The 21,152-nt window shown below is 34.2% G+C and overlaps 1 protein-coding gene across 2 annotated transcripts in view; it reads left to right on the forward strand.

Moving 5' to 3' along the window:
* The window catches only part of KPNA4 (karyopherin subunit alpha 4), a 55,932-nt gene that overhangs the window by 18,525 nt on the left and 16,255 nt on the right, over positions 1-21,152 (forward strand). For both annotated transcript variants that reach the window (XM_059391632.1, XM_059391631.1), the window contains 10 exons: positions 4,639-4,683; positions 5,592-5,681; positions 5,793-5,822; positions 5,905-5,957; positions 8,024-8,119; positions 8,856-8,941; positions 14,440-14,526; positions 16,570-16,739; positions 16,832-16,876; positions 20,180-20,311. In XM_059391632.1, the coding sequence (XP_059247615.1) occupies positions 4,639-4,683; positions 5,592-5,681; positions 5,793-5,822; positions 5,905-5,957; positions 8,024-8,119; positions 8,856-8,941; positions 14,440-14,526; positions 16,570-16,739; positions 16,832-16,876; positions 20,180-20,311 (834 nt within the window). The remainder of the gene's footprint in view (positions 1-4,638; positions 4,684-5,591; positions 5,682-5,792; positions 5,823-5,904; positions 5,958-8,023; positions 8,120-8,855; positions 8,942-14,439; positions 14,527-16,569; positions 16,740-16,831; positions 16,877-20,179; positions 20,312-21,152) is intronic.

A 21,152-nucleotide genomic window follows, 5' to 3' on the forward strand; every position in this document is an offset into this window, starting at 1 on the left:
TTTTTTTTTTTAAGGGCAAAGGATTCCAAAAGACTTTATGAAAGAAAATGTAAGATAGAAAATAAATACAAGAGGGGCACCTTGGTGGCTCAGTAGATTGAGTGTCCAACTCTTGATCTTGGCTCAGGTTTTGATCTCAGGGTTGTGGGTTCCAGCCTTGCGTTGGCATGGAGCCTACTTTAAATAAACAATGGAAAGAAAAAACACGTGAAAAGTTGCTCAGTATCATTAATCATAAGGGAAATGAAGACCACCACATATCTGTTAAAATTGACTACATGAAAAAGATTGACCATTTCAAATTTTGATAAGAATGTGAAGGCTAGAACTCTCAGGTACTGTTGTTGGGATGGACAGTTATATAACCAATTTGGAAAACAGTTTCCAGGGGTTTTGAGTTTTGTTTATATATTTTTTACTCAAATATAATCAACATACAATGTTATATTAGCTTCAGGTGTACAATATAATGATTGAACTATTCTCTGCTCATCATGGTATGTATACTCTTAATCCCCTTCACCTGTTTCACCCATCTCTCACCTAACTCCCTCTGGCCGCCAGCAGTTTATTTTCTGTTTTGTTGTTGTTGTTATTCATTGTTCATTTGGTTTGCTTCTTAAATTCTGCGTATGAGTGAAATAATGTATTTGTCTCTCTGACTGACTTCGCTTAGCATTATACTCTCTAGCTTCATCCATGTCATTGCAAATAGCAAAATTTCATTCTTTTTTATGGCCAAATAACATTGTGTGTGTGTGTATGTGTGTGTGTGTGTGTGTGTGTGTGTGTGTGTCTCATATCTTCTTTATCTGTTCATTGATTGATGGGCACTTGGGCTGTTTTCATAATTTAGCTTTTAGAAAGTAATGCTCCAGTAAACATAGGGGTGTCTGGAGTTTTGTGTTTTGGGGGGTAAATATCCAGTAATCCACTATTGGATTGTAGGATACTGCCTGGATTGTATGATACTGTAGGATACTCTTGGGTTGTAAGATACTGCCATTTTCAGGTTTTGAGGAACCTCCATACTGTTTTCTACAGTGGCTGTACCAGTTTGCATTCCCACCAACTGTACTCGTGGGTCCCCTTTTTCCAGTATCCTCACCAACACTTTGTTATTTCTTGTGGTTTCAATTTTAGCCATTCTGACAGGTGTAAAGTGATATCTCATTGTGGTTTTAATTTTCATTTCCCTGATGATTAGTGATGTTGAGCATCTTCTCATGTGTCTCCTGGCCATCTGGATGTTTTGGGGAAAATGTTCATTCAGTTCCCCTGCCCATTTTTTAATTGGATTATTTGTTCTTTTTTGGTGTTGAGTTGTAGATGATTTTTTTAATGTATTTTGGATATTAACACCTTATTGGATATATCATTTTATCTTCTCTTGTTTAGTAGGTTGCCTTTTTGTTTTATTGATGATTTCCTTTGCTGTGCAAAACTTTTTTATTTTGGTGTAGGTCCCAGTAGTTTAATTTTGCTTTTGCTTCCCATGCCAGAGGGGACCCATCTAGTGAAATGTTTCTATGGCTGATGTCAAAGAAATTACTGCCTATGTTTTCTTTCTAGAGTTTTATGGTTTCAGATCTCACATTTAGGTCTTTAACCCAATTTGAATTTATTTTTGTGTATGGTGTAAGAAAGTGGTCCGGTTTCATTCTTTGGGTATTTTTTAAATACATATCTGTACCAAAACTGAAATGATCATCAGAAGTTCACTTAAACAGAGATTGAATAAATTGGTTTGGTCAAAAATTGAAGTAAAGATTTCTGGACATAAAAGATTACCCAGTACATTTTAAGAAGGAATAATATTTATTCCTTGTGTTGTTCCTTATATAGTGAACTTACGTTCTAGTTGGGAGAGGATAACAAAGTTTTATATAGCATATTGGCATGTGATAAGTAGTATGGAGAAAAATAGAAGAGGAATAGAGAGTACCCAGCAGGAGAATTGCAGGTTGGGTAGGAAGGGAAAGACCTTACCATGGAGGTGACATTTGAAAGATGAGAGTGAGCACTGCAGATAGTGAGGGAAGAGCATTACAGCCTGAGGAGTTAGCAGTAGTAATAATAATGATAGCTAACACATACACTGTTATCTGCTAGGAGCTATTTAACTCCTTTACATATATTAACTTACTTAATCTTTATAGTATCCTGTGAAATAGATATTTTTACTATCCTCATTTTATAGATAACAAAAGGCATTGAGAGAGCTGGTAAGTAATATGGCTGAAAATTGAACCCAAGCTGTTTGGCTCTGGAGCTCATCCTTGGGAGTTGCTGCATAGTGTGTTAGTGAAGCAATAAGAGAGAGAGAATTGAAGAGGAGAATTTCCAGAATGTTAGAGGAATAGCAAAGTTAGTGTAGATACTGCAGAGTGAATCAGGAGAATGATAGGGGCTGAGGTCTGAAAGGTGGTTATTGGAGAAGGAATAATAACATAGGAAGATTTGAGTGGACTTAAAGCATTTTTATGACTGGGCTTTTACTCCAAAGTGGAGCACCATTGATGGTTTTGAACAGGCAGGTGATACGATCTGACTGACTTCTTAAAAAGTGGTTCTTTACTAAGTCCTTCCTCAGAGGCTATGGGTAGAATTCAGGAGGACCTGGAGACTTAGAAAAAATTACTTCTTTATTTTCACTAACTTTTAACAGTTCTTCTAACTTTCCTTCATTTAATAATATAGCCAGTAAATAGTAGTTATTAAAGTGACCTGTGACTTTTGTCACCACCAGTAGAACATTATTGTTGCAGGATCTCTTAAATCATTTAAATCATCAACATTACTTTGAAATTATAGTACTTACTAGACTCACTGTTAGATCCCACTTAATGTGATAATGAATTATATATATTATAGTTTGTCTTTTCATATTTATATATTTTTCATAATTATATATCAATATAATTATTTTTCTTTGTAATCTTTATCTATTTCTTATCTCTATTTAGAAAGTATTTGGGGGCACCTGGATGGGTCAGTTGGTTTAAGCTACTGACTCTTGATTTTCAGATATGTTGTGGGATCAAGCCCCGTGTTGGGCCTTGCACTCAGCATGGAATCCACTGGAGATTCTTCTCTCCCTCTGCCCCTTCCTCTGTTTGTGCTCTCTCAATTAATAAATCTTTTAAAAAATAAATAATAAATAACACTATATGGAAGGTGTTCATTGATTTCACCAGATTGTCAAAGGAGACTATGGGACTCAGAAATTAAGATTATCTGTGAGGATTGCTTTGGTTATTGTGATAACAACGAATACGGAGGAGGGCAAGAACAGGAAGAGGGGTACAAGTTCAGAGACTTTTGCAATTATCTAGGTGAGCGTTAATGGTGAGTTGGACCAGAGTAGTGGCAGAGAAGGTATATGTAATTGGATTTCAAATAAGGTTTGAAGGTTGAACCAGTGGGAGGATTTGGTATAATCGAATGTGTGACATGGGAGAAAAAGAATCAAGGATGGCTATAAAGTTTTTGGTCTGTGCATCTTGAAGGATAGAGCTGCCATTTGCTTAAAAATCCCTTTGAAATTATTAATAGATTTATAATGCTGAATATGTCTTAAAATTTTTTTAAAGATTTATTTAAGAGAGCCCATGAGTGACGGGAGAGGAAGAGAATCTCAAGCAGACTCCCCACTGAGTACAAAGCCTGTCACAAGGGCTTGACTTCATGACCCTGAGATCAAGAGTTGGACACTTAACTGACAGCCAACCAAGTGCCCCGGCATAAATTTTTTAAACAGTAACATAAGCCTTATAAAAATAAAGATACAGAGGATAAAAGAACTCTCAGTCTCTCCTCCCATATGAATCATGTGAGATGAGATAGAGTTATGTATGTTTGTTAAAAATTAAAAGTTCGGTTTTGGATAGAAGTTTGAAGTCTTTAATCAGATATATGAGTATTACTTTGTTACTTGCTGTTTCTACTTAATATGCCCTGGCATATGCAGTCACTAGAAAGAATGAGGAGAACTTATACTTAGAGCTTAAACTTGTATTGTTTCTGAAAGTTTGAATGTTTTACAGTAAGCATGAATCTGTGTACTAGGGAGGTTTAAAATGAGCAAAACGCATGTTAAGAAGTAAGAGAATGGTTACAGTATGTGGTAGAAAAATTTTGTGGTCATTAGAAATAATGAAAAAGATTTACTGTATTATACCACCATGGAAGGGCTCTAAAATCTATAAATTAAGTAAACAAAAGTAAGGTAAAAACAGAATAAGTAGATAAGTGTGTCAGAATCACAGTAAATCTCACAGTCTTTCCCTTTAGAGAAAATAGGAAGACACCTTCCCTCCTTTTAAGCTGCTGAATTTACTAGCCTTGTACATGTATTACTTCTTTAAGTGCCATGATTCATATGTGAGGTGAGCTTATGGGTTGGTTCTTTCATTCTTTGTATCTTTGTATTCTCACACATTATAGTTTTAAAATTTTATATCTAACATAGAAAGTCATGTCTATAATATGATCCTTATTTTGAGTAAAATATGACTTTATTTACATATGACTAGAAGAAAAGATTATGGGATATACATTGAAATGTTAATAGTGGTTTTCCTGGGTGATGGAAATTGAGATCGTTTCTTAAAAATATTTTTCTTTAATTTCTTGTAGACTATGAGAAGACAACGAAATGAAGTTGTAGTTGAATTAAGGAAGGTGAGTCTGACTAATATTGAGTACTTCCAAGCATAATTCTAACAATATTACAGCATATATAGAAGATACTAAATGTATATTAATCGCAAGTGTTTGCTATTTCTTTTTCTTTTGAAAACTGAAGGATTTTAACTAAACTTAACCAAGCTATTGAAGTTGGCAAAATACAACTTGGCCACTCTCCCAAGAATAGAGATAAATGAGTTATATGGTGTTTTTCTTCTGTAATCTTTAATAATTTATAGAAAGTGAAAGTCTTATCTATACAGTTATACTAAATATTTCAGCTGCTTGCAGGTGTAGTTATACACAAGTTCTGAAAAGAACTTATTCCATTTACAAATTTCATCAACTTTTCAAGTATTAAAATAGGTTATATTTCATGTGTGTAAAAAAAAGAAGGTTATAGTTGGGAGTATATCTTTAAATTTGTCCCGCACATTTTTTAGTGAAATTTGAGTGGGCCTTGATTTTTGTAAGGTATTGTTGATTTTAGTCTGATTTTGAACTGCCCAACTTTTGCTTTGACTTTGTTTTTAGGTGATAAAGAGAAGCTCCCAGATGATGTATAAAATGGTTTAGTACTTTTAAATAAATACATATATGTTTGGTTCTGGCTTAAACTACACACTGTCTTTTTTAATCAATTTTTTGTTTTTTAATTTCTTTTTACATAGTTCACGGTTCATTAAAAATGTAATATTTGGGGCTTGGGACTCAAATTTTGTGTTGCTTAAATATTTGAATCACAGTTTGGTTTAATTTTCTGCATTTGCATTTTACTTTTAAAAGGCACTTCCCATTTTAGTTTGTAGGCACAGGATTGCCTAAGCTTTTTGTATGAAAGTATTTAGCTTTTTTAACTAAAGTTCTTTTTTTGATACATATCTTTTTTTTTTTTTTTAAAGAATAAAAGAGATGAGCATCTCTTAAAGAGAAGAAATGTACCACATGAAGATATCTGTGAAGATTCTGATATAGATGGCGATTATAGAGTGGTAAGTTATTGTTATTCTAGTAACTTAAAAACTGCCAGTGAAAAATTTTACATAAATATAGAATTTTAAGGTGACTTTTTAACTTAGTTTTTTCTTTAATTTTTTTCACAGCAAAATACCTCTCTAGAAGCTATTGTTCAAGTAAGTTGAGTTTTTCCCCCGTCTTCATTTGTATTTCTAATTATTATGTATCTATATCAAAAATTGTTTTAATTTTTTATAGAATGCGTCAAGTGATAACCAAGGAATTCAATTAAGTGCAGTTCAAGCTGCTAGGTAAGTTAAGTTTTGGGGACATATTTTAAATTTATAACTTACCCAGGAGTTCTGTTTGAGTTTTCAGTGTACAGTAGTACTGTCACTCATATTTAACTTTGATGACAAGCTGTAAAGAATAGTCCATAGACCAACTACATTTACTTCAAAAATTTTTTCTGTGATCTAGAGTATTAAAATTGGTAGCAGTTTTCTAAACTCACAAATAAATAAACTTAAGTTTCAGCTTGCATAGTACATACAGATGCTAGGGAAGAGTTGTGTTGACAGGTTATTGCTGTCAACTAATAGAAAAACATTATTTATAAAACTTTACTTTTTATTAACAGGTTTAATTTTATAAAAAGATGTTTCATCTCCTTCCCAGGTAGCTAATTCTTTTCACAATCCCTATTTTAATCAAATAATAAATTGAGTTACAAGCTTACTGTAGCAGTGTACAGGCAAGTAGACATTAAGATTTAGGGCTTTAAAGTTGGCCAGTGTACTTCCAGGTAGGAATATTAACTTATGTTGCATATTTCTGCTGTGAAATCTATATTCTAGAGGTGGATGCTCCTATATTTTAAGGGGAGGACCAGAGAAACTTCTGAGACTTTTGTATTAATGAGTATGTCGGAAAACGCATGGTTGTCTCATAATATAATACAGTCTTTCCTTTCTCTATTTATAAATATAAGAATAATGCTCTGTGTTATTATTAGTAGGACAGAGACACTTAAGTAATTGATCCTACTCATAGAATTTCATAGCGAGAGAAGATTTCACTGGTCCATCCAGTATCTTAGCCAGTATACAAATCTTTTATTAAAAATATTTATTAGAGTTTCCCTACTTTTGTGTATTCATTTTAAATAACCTAGAACAGATAGGAAAATTATAGAACTAACAGTATTGCCAACTATAGGTAAAAGAACTTCTTGGGACTTGGTTATATTGGAAGAAAATCATAGAAGTACTCACATCTCAAAATGGCAAATTAATGTTTACAGATAGGATGATTAAGAAATTTTGATATATTATTCTCACTATTTCCAGAGTTGATTATTTGAAGTTAGTTTGGACCAGCTTTTCTCAGTAGACATTCTAAGGAAAGCCATAAGGGCCCCAAGGCCAATATTCTTGAATTATGGTCTTTGGATCCCTAGGGGAACCTGAGACAACTTTATAAGTATATAAGATCAAACTCATTTTCACGATAATACTAAGACTTTGTTTGCCTTTTTTTAACATGTTATGAATTTACATTGATGTTGGAAAAGTAACTGTGACTAGAATTGCTAGTACCTTAGCACAAATCAATTAGTGTCATCAAACTGATTTTGTATTATATTTTGTAGATATTGTAGGCACCATTGTGCACTCAAAAGAAAGGCCATTTTAAATCTTGAATGTCCTCAGTGAAGTAGTAGAAGAAAGTTCTTTTATTAAATCTGGAACCTAGGTTAAGAAAGACTGGGTTATTTCCTACTTTGTGCTAAGAATTGTGCCATGTGCTCTGGAAAATACTGTGAAAAAGCATGTGTAATTCTTGCTTGATAAGAACTTTAGAACCTAATAGAGAAGGCAAGGGTATATTAAAATTAGGGTGATACTCAACAACAAATGTAAGCATATTCTGTGTAAATGTTCTTGGAATTCAGAGAAGATATTGTGAAAACATACAAATTGAAATGGACTTTGAATAGATAGAGCTTGAATAGACAGAAAAGAGGGCATTCCAAGTGTGGGAAATAGAATGTGAAGAGCCTGGAAATGAGATTGAAATAGTGAGACAACTGATTTATTGTTGCATTACAGAGAATAAGATTCATTAGTTAGGTAAGACAGAGCCAACTTGTGGAGGGTCTAAGCTAGGGCAAGAAGGTTACATTTATTGGGTAGTAAATATGCAGCCATATTCTGCTGCTTGGTTTATATAGGAGAATGAGCTGATTAAGTTTTCATAAACATTGCTCTGTATGGTACTCAGATGGGTGAGGATTTGTGTAATCTTTATGTCAAGTATGAATTTGAATTTAATTATATATCATTAAATTTCACAAGAGTATGTATGTTTCTTATAGGAAGCTTTTGTCCAGTGATCGAAATCCACCAATTGATGACTTAATAAAATCTGGAATATTGCCTATTTTAGTCCATTGTCTTGAAAGAGATGACAAGTAAGTACATTAAGAAGTATTTTAGAATGTATTCTTTGCACAAGACAAGATTTTCTGGTAGTTTGATTTTTAAAGAAAAAAGAAAAGGGCTATGTGATGGAGTTGAAAAGCCAGTGAAAAACAGTGCAAGGTGTGTTTACACCAGGAGGTGAACATAAAGGCCAAAGAGGAACTTGAGAATGATACATTGAACTTTTAAGCTTTGAAAATTCGCAAAAACTAGTTTGGCTGTTAAGTGCTTGAGAAAACTGTTTGGGTAGTCATATGCAGCTATCTAAATAAAGAGTTTTTGAATGCCTGGATGGCTCAGTCAGTAAAGCATCTGCCTTCAGTTCAGATGATCAAGGGATCATGATCCCTTGATCCTAGGGTGGAGCTCCCTGCTGAGGAGGGAGCCTGTTTCTCCCTCTCCTTTTGCCCCTCCTCTTAGCCCCATTCAGTTTGTGTTCTTGTGTGCTAGTTCTCTCTCTCAAATGAAGAAATAAAATTTTATAAAAAGAAAAAGGTTTTACTAAAAATGGATGGGACACCTGAGGAAATTGTAAGCTTTTTATACTGAAGAGATACTGTAAATAGTCATTGGAGGTTTTAAAAAAGTGCTGGATGCATAGATCGATCACTTTCAAACAAAATATTTAATGCTTTAAAAAATGTTTGAAGGGAGGAATGGTTGGTAGATATTAGATTTGGGCCAATGTAAAAATCCCTACAGTTCAACATTATTTGTTTTTTGTAGTCCTTCTTTACAGTTTGAAGCTGCATGGGCTCTGACAAACATTGCATCTGGAACCTCGGAACAGACTCAAGCAGTAGTTCAGTCCAGTAAGTTGGTGATTAACAGATAAAATTGTGATTTCTAAAAAAGAAGTTAGTAAAAAAAAAAAAAAAATAGTGATTCTCTTAAAAGAATAAAGCTGTTTTTATTAAAAAGTAATAGCTATCCAATTACAGGTTGGTTGAAATAGGCCAACTGAAGTATGTTATTTTGATCATATCATTCCAGTGACTGACATTTTCTATTTTCAGAAATTTATTTGTTGCTAAATCTGAGAACATTTTCTAATTATGGTAGCAGATTACATTATTGTAGTTACATTTTACTTATAGGACATCATAGAAATAAAGGTGTTTTTCCCATTGTCATACTACCTCTTAGCATCTCTTAATGAGAGTTTCATCATACGGGTCAGAGAAATTTTGTATAAAGTAGTCCTGTTGAAAAATGGCTTGAAATTTTTTCATTGTTACTATTTCAGGATTGCTTTTCTTATATGTTCCAAGAAATATAAGTGGGAAATTATTATTGGAGGTAGTAACCTGAATGTATCGTTTTCATAAATACTGTTTAATTCTTCTATCAAAGAAATTAATAATTTAAAGAAGGTACTTTTAAAGTGCTCTTCACAGAGTTGTAAACAGTATACTTGTATAAGCTTATTAAAATCTTAAGCACTAATTTCTACATGATTTTAAAGAGGAACAAAGGTATTATTCAAGTAAACATTTAATTATGTAGACATTTCTGCTGTAATATAATATAGAGTATTAATATTATCTTAAATCATGATAAAACTGGCTTAATTTAGGGTTTAAATAGACTTTGGTTTTGTGGGGTTTTTTTTGTTTTATTTTGTATAATTGACTGTTTACTAAATTTTATAATCTCAAGACAATATTTTAAGCTCTCACTCTTTTTCCTTTCTGTTTTATGTGCTTTTTTCAGGATTAGAAGGATCCTTAGAATTTAATGCTGCCAGTCTCTCTTATTTTACCAGATATAATAAGTGAATGAATGATTTTTTGAGTAAAGTATGACCTACATGTATGGAAATAGCATTTTTCTAAGTACTATCAGAAGAAAGTAAAAATAGAATAATCATTTGTTCAGTGTAGTAGTATTCTGTTCAGATACAGACCTTTCTCTGTGTTTCCCATCCTTGTTATAAAGAAAGGGTGTTGTAAAGCAACAGAACCACTTTCTGATTCAGGAGGTCTTATATGGTATACAGGTATCACTGGCCTGCCTAAAGATCTGTGTGACGTTTATTTTTTTAATTGAGGTGTAATTGACATATATAGCATTAAATTAGTTCTAGGCATACGACATAATGACTCAAAGTATATACACCAAGACATGATACAATAAGTCTATTTTCCCCTATCCTCATATCAAATTATATGATATGCAGTACAGTATTACTGACTACAGTTACCATGCTATACACTTAATTCCCATGACTGACTTGTTTATGATTGGATGTTTGTATGTCTGGACTCCCTTGTACTTCACTCATCTCCCAAAAGCCCTATCCTCTGTCAGCCATCACTGTTCTCTGCATCTATGAGTTTTTGTTTTGTTTGTTCATTTGTTCTGTTTTTTAGATTCCGTATATAAGTGAAATCATACATTATTTGTCTTTCTTTTTTCTTACTTATTTCACCGAGTATCTCAAGGTCCATTGATGTCCTATATACAAGTATTTCATTCTTTTGGTAGTAGCTAAGTAGTATTCCATTGTGTGTGTGTCTGTGTACGTACACACATCTTATCCATCCATCATCATTGGACACATCGGTTGTTTCCATATACTGCCTATTGTGAATAATGTGGTAATGAATATAAGGGTGCATATATATTTTCAGAGGTTCTGAGTGGTTTCATCATAAGCATATTTGCTGAACACATTTTCCCCACTTGACTAATTGGTCATAAGGCAGTTTCACCATTAAAGATAGAAGAATAACTGGTTGACAGTTTGATTTGATGGTTTGTTGATTTCGTCAGCTAGTTGACAGTTTACTTTCATTTCTGCATTGACACAGTACTCCCATTTTTATAGTAAATCTTAGCCCTCATAATAGTCTGTACAATGCCATAGAGTTATGAGCCCACATTTTTCATAGAACTTTGGAACATCTGTCAATAAACATGTGGTAATATGCTAAGAACAAAGAGCAGTGTAGAAGACTTTCACAATGTAATGCAAAGCTGTTACAAATATGCATCCTTGTATTTAGAAACTGATACCTCTCTTAAGGAAGAAAGAAATTTTAGGAAAAAATGAAAACGTGATGCCAGATGAAGAGATGAATCAACAAGAAAAATAAATGTATAATATTATGAAAGGAAAACTTTGAGGACAAGTGCTTAGGTACAGTCTGCAAAATAAAATCAGTTATTTGCATAGAATTGCATGAATCTACACACATTTTAAATGTATTCAAATGTTTTATATTTTGCAATAAAGTCTTGTTAATTTTGTCAGTGCATTTTTCATGTTTCATTATGTCCTTTTTAATGGATATCCCTCTTTTATTTTTGTGATTTTATCTTTTATGGCATAATTGCCATATGGCCAATTAGTTATAGAGTGAAGATGTTTGTGGCAAAGATGCTGATGGTGAATATACTGGGCACTGTTCTTAAATTTATTGTCATTTGCTTCAGATAAATACCCAGAAGTGGAATTGCTAGATCCTGTATTTCTAGTTTCTTTACTAGTTTCTTCTTTTTTTAGTTTTTTTATTAGCCTCCATACTGTTTTCCATAGAGGCTGCTCCAATTTCTATGCCTACAGGCAGTGCACGAGGGTTCCCTTTTTTCCACATCCTGTCTAACACTTCTTATTTCTTGTCTTTTTGATTCAAGCCATTCTGACGGTGTGAGGTGGTGTCTTATGGTTTTGATTTGCATTTCCCTGATGATCAGTGATGTTGAGCATCTTTTCATTTGTCTGTTGGTCATCTGTATGCCAGTGCTTTCAGTACTTTGAATATATCTTACCACTCCTTTCTGCCCTGCAAACTTTATTCTAAAAAACCTCTGATAGTCTTATGGGACTTTTCTTGTATGCAACAAGTTGTTCTCTTGCCACTTTTAAGATACCATCTTTATCTTTAGATAAACTCTTGCCATTTTAATTATAATGTGTGTTGGTATGGCTCTTTTTGGGTTCATTTTATTTGTAATCTGACTTCCCAGATCTGGATATCTCTTTCGTTCCCCAAGTAAATAAAGTTTTTAGCCATTGTTTCTTCACAAGTTTTCTGTATCTTTCTTTCTCTCTTCTCCTTTTGGGACCCCATTATGGGAACGTTGTTCCCCTTGATGTTGTCCTACAGGTCCCTTAAGATATCTTCACTTTTTTTAATTCTTTTTTGTGGGGTGCCTGGGTGGGTCAGTCATTAAGCATCTGCCTTCAGCAGAGGTCATGATCCCAGGGTCCTGGGATCGAGCTCCATATCTGGCTTCCTGCTTTGTGGGAAGCCTGCTTCTCCGTCTCCCCCACCCCCTGCTTGTGTTCCCTCTATCTGTGTCTTTCTCTCTGTCAAATAAAAGATCTTTTTTTTTTTTTTAAAGATTTATGTATTTATTTATTTGACACAGAGAGAGAGAGATCACAAGTAGGCAGAAAGGCAGGCAGAGAGAGAGGAGGAAGCAGGCTCCCCACTGAGCAGAGAGCCCCATGTGGGGCTCGGTCCCAGGACCCTGAGATAATGACCTGAGCCGAAGGCAGAGGTTTAACCCACTGAACCACCCAGGCACCCCAATAAATAAAATCTTTTAAACAAAATAAAAAAATTCTTTTTTGTTTTGCTGCTCTGTTTAGGTGAATTCCACTGCCTTGTCTTCCAGGTCACTGATCCTTCCTTCTGCTTTATCCTTATCTGTTGTTGAATGCCTCTACTCTATCTTTCGGTTCAGTTATTGTGTTCTTCAGCTCTGTGACTTTTGTTTGGTACATTCTTATATTTTCTGTCTGTCTGCTGATATTTTTTCGTGTTCGTCCATTTTCTCCCAAGATTCGGGAGTACCTTTATAACCATTGTTTTGAACTCTTTATCAGGTAAACTTTCTCCATTTCAGTAAAGTGTTTTTCTGGGGTTTTATTTCATTCTGTTCTTCAGTTTACTTATGTAACTTGACTTTCTGTGTTTGTTTTTATGTATTAGGTGAAATAGCTACCTCTCCCAGTCTTGAAGGAATGGTCACTGGAAGCATGTGTTTCAGTCAGCTGTCTGTGCTATCCTTTGGTGGTGGTAGCCTGCCAGAGATTGTTTCACTCCTGTGGAGCCCAGAAATGCAGAATACCCTCCTACTCCCAGCGACCAGTGCCAAGCATTCAAGGGGTGTCCCTTATGTGGACTTTTGTGCTTCTGCCAGCTTTGGCAGGGCCACAGGGGCATGCCAGGCCCAGATGAACTATCCCACCGGGTTTGGTGGGGAAGAACTGTAGTAGTGCTCTGCGCCTGAGGTGCAGGGGTGGTGCAAGTATCACTAGCTAGGTAGAGTGTATAAAAAATGGCACCTGTCAGCACCTCCGTCCTGGAGGAAGTTCCAGTAGACCCTTATTCCTTAGGCAGTTGCTTTACAGTTGGCCAGGGAACCTCTTTCACATATGCTCTAGGCACTTTTCAGCCCACTGCTTTTGTGCTGGAGCCTGGAGCATGTGGGTAGGTGGTCTCTTAAGAGCATAGTCCTGGTTTTCTGCAGCCCTTTGGGGCTCTTGGATGATAGTTCTGTTGGTTTTCAAAGCCAGCCGTTTTGGGAGTTTGTCTCTGGTGTAGGTCCAAAGGGTTCAGGTGCCTATTTTGGTGCTCTAACCTCTCACTCTTCAGGGATATGCTCCGTATTTATGAAATCCCTCCGCTTGTAGGTCGCTGCTAGGTTGTAGGGCATAGCTTTGTTAGGACCTTAGTCTTTGCCTCTCCTGTCCTACTCAGTGTGACTTTTTTATCCTTTGTTGTGGAGGAGCTGTTGGGCTGCTTCTATGAAGGCATTATTGTATATGTAGCTATAGATTTGGTGTCCATGGTAGAAGCTGAGGTCAGCCACCATCTTGAACTGCACCCTCCTGTTATTTTAAATTTCTGTATTCAAAAGGTACTTCCAACAGTTGGAGTCCCTTTTTTTCTCTGAGTTTGAGAATAATGCTTGAATCTATAAGGAATGAATTAATCTACTTTATTTTTAGGAATTGATTTTAATTTGGAATTTTATTCAGGTTTAATTATGAATGAAAATTTACCAGCTTGATTTGATATTTGTATCTTAAAACTGTCATTTTGATGCTGGGTAAGTGGTTTGCTAATCAAAAGTTTTCCACTACTGTTATTCTAGAGAAAATCATTTAATAGATATATATGTTAAATATATTTTTGATAGGTTCCTTTCTTCTTAGATTCAGCAAAGAAAAGATTGACTTTTGGTTTAGAGTATAGTATCTTCAATCCTTTTTTTCCCCCCAAGATTATGAGATGTAATTGGCCTCTAAGACTGTCTTTAACCTTAAATGTTAATTTATGTTTTCCTCCTTCAGATGCCGTGCCACTTTTCCTGAGGCTTCTCCATTCACCCCATCAAAATGTCTGTGAGCAAGCAGTGTGGGCACTGGGAAATATCATAGGTTTGTATAAAACTTGTAATACGAGTCCAACAATTGTTATCAGATACTGTATAATAAAAATGACTGCCAGTAGTTGAAAAAGAAAAGCAATGTGTCTTTTTAGTACTGGTTTTTGTGCAATAATTTATAGAAATTAGAGCTGTTTTAAGTATAAGCCTATAATAAACAGAATGAACATTTTTGTTGCTTATGATACCATAGTATCTTTTTGTATATAGTCAACTCTTTTTTAAGTATATAGTCAACTCTTAATTACTTCAATAATTATGAAGTAATTATGTGATAATAGATCTCCTCTCCCTCCTTTATTATGTTAATGGATCTATTTTATTCCTTAACTTTCTCCACTGTCATAGAAACTAGTAAAAAGGAATATGTACAACATAAACCAACACTTTTTCTCCATAATGACAGTTCTAAAAAGAGTCTTAATTGAAATTTTTACTGTCTTTCCTGAATTTTAGTACAGTAAAAGACAGTAATGTTATCCATTATCATCATGAGGAGGTATTTGTAGCTTTATAGACAGGGTCATTAAATATTAAATACCATGATTACTCTACCTCCCAGATTTTCTCTGACATAATTGTAAGAATAATTAAAGACAATTCTAATATTTCAAGATATGTTTTTAAACTATAAACAGACTTTACCCAAACTCAAAAATTTGAAGAACTATCCTTCAGTGAGTAAAGAATGGAAAAAAATCTGGGGTCAGAATGTATTATGTCCCTTGATGTTAAAGTTTATTGTTCTTGCATGGAAGTAGTCAGTATTACTTTCATGTACCTCTTCTATATTACGCTTTGGGGGCAAGGATAGAATGCAGGGGATGGTTAGCGTTCCATAATTAAAATGGGAGAATTTCTCTATAAACTGTTCTTCACATATGGTATATTGCTGTTAGGAATGCTATCATTTGTGTATCTAGATTCCTTCACCCCTTTGCTTTTATACCAACTTTAGATTTATAACTGTTAATGCAACATCTTGATCTTTGGTTTTTAATTCCAGTGACATTGTAAAATAATTAGAATACATGGATGCCAAAAGAATAGGCATTCTTATCTTGAAATATTACAGTGCAAGGAAAAGGGTTTTCATTTGTAGAATGTAATACTTATTATGGTTTTAATGCTAGAAATTACAGTGATGCTATAGATACAGAAATTACATTTAACAGTTCACTAAGGCAGCAATTCTCAAACTTTAGCCTATTTTCAGAATCATATGAAGGGGCTTATTAAAACCCCAATTTTGGATCCACAGAGCTTGTTTAACAGATTTGGTTAGGGCCACTGTAGGAACCCACGGCTCTAGTGATACTGATTCATCCCCTCCTTTTGACATAGTTTTTTATTTCTGAATTTTATTTTGGGTGTAGTCTTTTTAATGTGTAGAGTAATTTATAGTTAATACTTTTGGTACTCTGATATTAGATCATAAGTATAAATTCTACAAATTTTTTCTAGTAATATTTTGATATATATGCATACTTTTTTTTTAATTACATAAAGGTTTTTTAAACTGAGAGTACCATTGAGAGAAAATAAAAGCAACAGTCCTCTGCTCAAAAAGTACTCTAAAGGATCCTTAGGCTTCTAATTTTTAATGGCACAAAAACATAGGTGAACAATTTTTTTTTTTTTTAATTTGACAGAGATCACAAGTAGGCTGAGAGGCAGGCAGAGAGAGAGAGGGGGAAGCAGGCTCCCTGCTGAGCAGAGAGCCCGATGTGGGGCTCAATCCCAGGACCTTGGGATCATGACCGGAGCAGAGGCTTTAACCCACTGAGCCATCCCGGTGCCCCATAGGTGAACAGTTTATAAATCTATTGAATAAGTGAATAATGTGCAAAAAATATCTTACTACTTTATGTTGCTTTTCTTGTCTCGGAGACCTAAAATGAGAACTTGGTTATTGTTGTCTAAAACTTCTATATAAAACTAGTGTGTCTGGTTAAAATACAGAAAGCGACATATTCAACCCAGTGCTTTATGTTTTCTTAATTCCTTATTAGTGTATTTTCACTCCTTCCTACAGGTGATGGACCACAGTGTAGGGATTATGTCATAAGTCTTGGAGTTGTGAAACCTTTACTTTCCTTCATAAGTCCATCTATTCCTATAACATTCTTAAGGAATGTTACTTGGGTAATGGTCAACTTATGTCGCCATAAAGATCCACCACCCCCAATGGAAACCATTCAGGAGGTAAACAGATGTTTTGTGTTTTGTCTTTTTGTTTTTTAACTAAACTGGATACCATTATGTATGTTTTTAAATCTATATATTTCTCTCTTCAGATTCTTCCAGCTCTTTGTGTCTTAATTCATCACACGGACGTAAATGTAAGTATTTTTTATGTGTATAATATGTATGTCTATGGTTACCCCTATGACATAGGGAAGAAAATGTTGTACTGGACATAATGTTCATGTACTCGATTAGGTTTTTTTCATTTCAAGAGTTGTAATAACATAGCTTACTATTATTGTATTTACTTTGTCTTTATCACAAATATAATTTACAGTGAAGAAATCAAGCCCAACTATATTTTGGTCTGGGATATAATGTATGTGGAGAGTTGGGGCAGTTAAAAACTCATTTTGGAAGTTCTTAAAGTTGCCAGTTAGTGATCCATCTCACTAAAATTATATCTTTGATTGGTCAAGAGCTTTTTATGGAAGCTCATTTTGATAGCCTGGCCAGTGTTTGAGAGAATATATAGGCCTAATAATATTTCATATTTTGAAAGATTAAAAAAATACTTGTGCCTTATGCATGGGTTTGTGTTGATACGCATACACCAATCCAAGAATATCATTTGGTCTTGAATTTGTTTTTACTATATTTTTCCATCTATAGTGACTGATAGTGGTTTCACATGTTGTAGAGAGAACTCATAAATATCCAAACAAGAAAAAAATTTGTGCAGACTAGATTTTAAGCATAATAAATATACCTTATTCATTCTAACCAACACAGATGGCAAAGGAAAAAGCACCTCATAAAGTATGAATGAAGTGGGAATCTGACTGCTTATAAAACCAGCTTTGTCGTCATTGTGTTAGAAAAGCTAGGAATATGACAGGTAAAAGAAATCACAGGAATACAGTGTATAGCAACATTCAGGAACTTGGGTTCCTTAAAAGCAGCTTGGGGTGATGACCAGTGTTTGATAAGCTGCTTCATTCCTTTTCAGTTTCTGGGGTAATACATTTTTCCAGGATCTCTCTAAAGCATATAGAACAAACTAAAGTTAGAATTCCACTACATCGTGCAGTGATAAAATTCATTAGGTGAACATGATCGTTGCTCTAAAGATACTTGGTTTTAGATCCCGTTAGTCTAGAATCCTTTAAAAAAAAATATATATATATATATATATATATATGCATGCTATTTGGGGGTTTGCTCCTTAGTGCCAAGTATTTTTATTAAACCAGAAATTTTAATATTTTACTTTTAAATGAGTTCCAAAGAAGATTAATCTCAAAGTTTATACCCCTACCAAAAACCAGACATCTTGGTTGACCTTATTCAGAGTTGTATTATATTCTTTCCACCTGTTTACCCCAATCCAGTTGAAATTATAACTCTGTTATCTTGTCTTTTAATATATTTTGAATTTTTCAAGCCAGTGTCATTGTTTTTCTGTAGTAATATAGGTACTGAGTAGTTTACTGTATAATAATGTTTACTGAAAATGCAGTCTTCTTAGGTAAACACTTAGCAGCAAATTCTTAAACCAGACCATGAAAGAAGTAAAAAATAAATAAAATTGCTTCTACAAATCATAAGTGAAATGCTTAAATTACAGTATAGTTATGATTAGTAAATTCATCATAGACTTTTAACTTCAATACAAGAAGTATATAAGAGGTCAAGTCTATTTAAGTTGTGATTTTGATATGAGCATATTCATGATGTTTAGTGTTAGGCCTTTAAAAAAATTGTTATCTAGATTTTATGTACAGTCCTGGAGAAGTAACTTGAAATTTTTTGCCTCTATCAACAAATTTTGGCATATGTTGGTACTCTGAAAAAAAGATTCACATTTGTAAATTGAAATTTAGTTCTTTCACATATTTTGATAACCACTTAAATGTGTGTGAATTCTTTGATTTGGTGTCTTGTTTTTAGATTAAAAATAGCCTAAGAACTTTATTGAGTTTTTGAAAGAAACAGTGACAAAGTATTGTTTTCTTCTTCTAGGAGATTCTCAGATTTTTATTTATTTATTTATTTATTTATTTTATAAACATATAATATTTTTTTATCCCCAGGGGTACAGGTCTATGAATCGCCAGGTTTACACACTTCACAGCACTCACCAAAGCACATTCTCAGATGTTTTAAACCTAACATTAGTTTAGAATTTAAAAGGTTTCAAAATTTTCTGACTTGTCTTTTGACAAATATAGTTCATATTCCAGAAAAGCTTCAGAAGTAAAATTCCAGGCACAGTTATTATTCCTGTGTATTTGTCAGTAACTATGCTGTTTATGCAACAATTTAACAGTTGTCATACTTTTTTTGGTTATAACTTCTAGTTATGACTTAATACAAAAGAAAGGTGAAACACAGTGGCCTGCTGAACTTCACAATAATGTTCATTAAGAATTCTAACATTTAAAAAAATAGTTTAATTTTTAGTCTAATTTAATTACAGAGGAGTTTTTTTTATAAATAGTTTTGGCAGATGCTGTAAATGATACCTTTTTTTTTTTTTTACTAGAATGTTTTTAATTATAGATCACACAGATTGACCTATGGTTGCTTTTAATGTCTTGATCTGCAACTGTGGGATGCTTCCACTATGAGAAGTTGCCTCCAGTTTTTTAAGGCAAAGCAAACTGATTGGAAAAGATGAAACTACTATACTCCTCTAATACTGAAATACTGGCTTTAGACATACCTACATTATACCAATGATACTAGAAAACAACTTGAATGTTTACATCTAGCCCCAATGTTTTGAATCACTGTCTATGTTGAATACATATAGTATTTACAACTGTATGTACTTACTACAATGTCTTTGGACCTATTATGCCTCAGTGTGAGCATTTATGAAAGATAGTGTCTTTTTCTCCTATTTCATGAACCATGTATCAAACTCTTTGTGAGTTAAGACTGGAAACTAAAAAGAAAAAAGAAAAGACTGGATACTGACCTGTGCTTGGGGTCATAATTAACTGAGGCATCCTAAATATGGCTAAAAGATGCACATACTCGACACAGACATTCAGAGATAGATGATGGTGTTTAGTATTATAGAGCAGATTAAGATTTCAGTGAATTGAGGTGAGACAGAAAAGGAAGAAAGGTAGTGAAACAATCATCGATTAGTTATCCTTAAGTTAACTATAGTTAAGAATCATTAAAGTGAGGGGCACCTGAGTGGCTCATTGGGTTAAACTGCTGCCTTCGGCTCAGGTCGTGATCTCGGGGTCCTGGGATCGAGTCCCACATCGGGCTCTCAGCTCAGCAGGGAGCCTGCTTCCCTCTCCCTCTCTCTCTGCCTACCTCTCTGCCTACTTGTGATCTCTCTCTGTCAAATGAATAAATTAAAAAGAAAAAAAACTTAAAAAAGAATTATTAAAGTGAGAAAATATTCAAAGACTTTGAATTTTCATTTTATCCATTAGATATTGGTAGATACAGTGTGGGCCCTCTCTTACCTTACTGATGCTGGCAATGAACAGATACAGATGGTAATAGACTCTGGAATAGTCCCTCACTTGGTTCCTCTGCTCAGCCACCAGGAAGTTAAAGTTCAGGTGAGTTTGTTGTTGATTATAATATATGTTATTTTGCTTTGTTTACCGCTAATTTGCTTTAAGCATGGCATTCAGAAATGGACAATTTAATTAGTTAAAGTATATTTCTAGCCTAATAACACATCTTTTAAAAAATCTTTTATTTAGGGGCTCCTGGCTGGTTTAGTGGGTTAAGCCTCTGCCTTCAGCTCAGGTCATGATCTCAGGGTCCTGGGATCGAGCCCCGCATTGGGCTCTCTGCTCAGCAGGGAGCCTGTTTCTCCCTCTCTCTCTCTCTCTCTGCCTGCCTCTGCCTAATTGTGATCTCTGTCTGTCAAATAAATAAAATCGTTTAAAAAAAATCTTTTATTTAATCTTTTTTATTGAAGAATAGTTGACACACAATGTTACATTAGTTTCAGGTATTCAGCATAGCGATCCATCTTCTCTGTAAGTTATGCTGTGCTCATTACAAGTGTAGCTCCCATCTCTCACAGTATAATGCTATTATAATAGCCCTGTCTATATTCTTTATGCTATACTGTGTATCCCTTGACTTATTCATCAGAGTACTGGAAGCCTTTCTCTCCCACTCCCCATTTTGCCCATCCCCCCACTCTGGCAAACATCAGTTTGTTGTCTGTATTTATGGGTCTGTTTCTGCTTTTTTGTTTATTCCTTTTGCTTCTTAGATTCCACATATAAGTGAAATCATATGGTATTTTTCTTTCTCTTATTTACTTCATTTAGCATAATGCTCTTTAGGTCCATCCACGTGGTGTTGTACATGACAAAATCTCATTCTCTTTATGGCTAATATTCCATTGGTGTGTATATACACAAACACACATCACATTTTTAC

This window comes from Mustela nigripes, chromosome 2, assembly GCF_022355385.1.
Source record: "Mustela nigripes isolate SB6536 chromosome 2, MUSNIG.SB6536, whole genome shotgun sequence".
NCBI lineage: Eukaryota > Metazoa > Chordata > Mammalia > Carnivora > Mustelidae > Mustela > Mustela nigripes.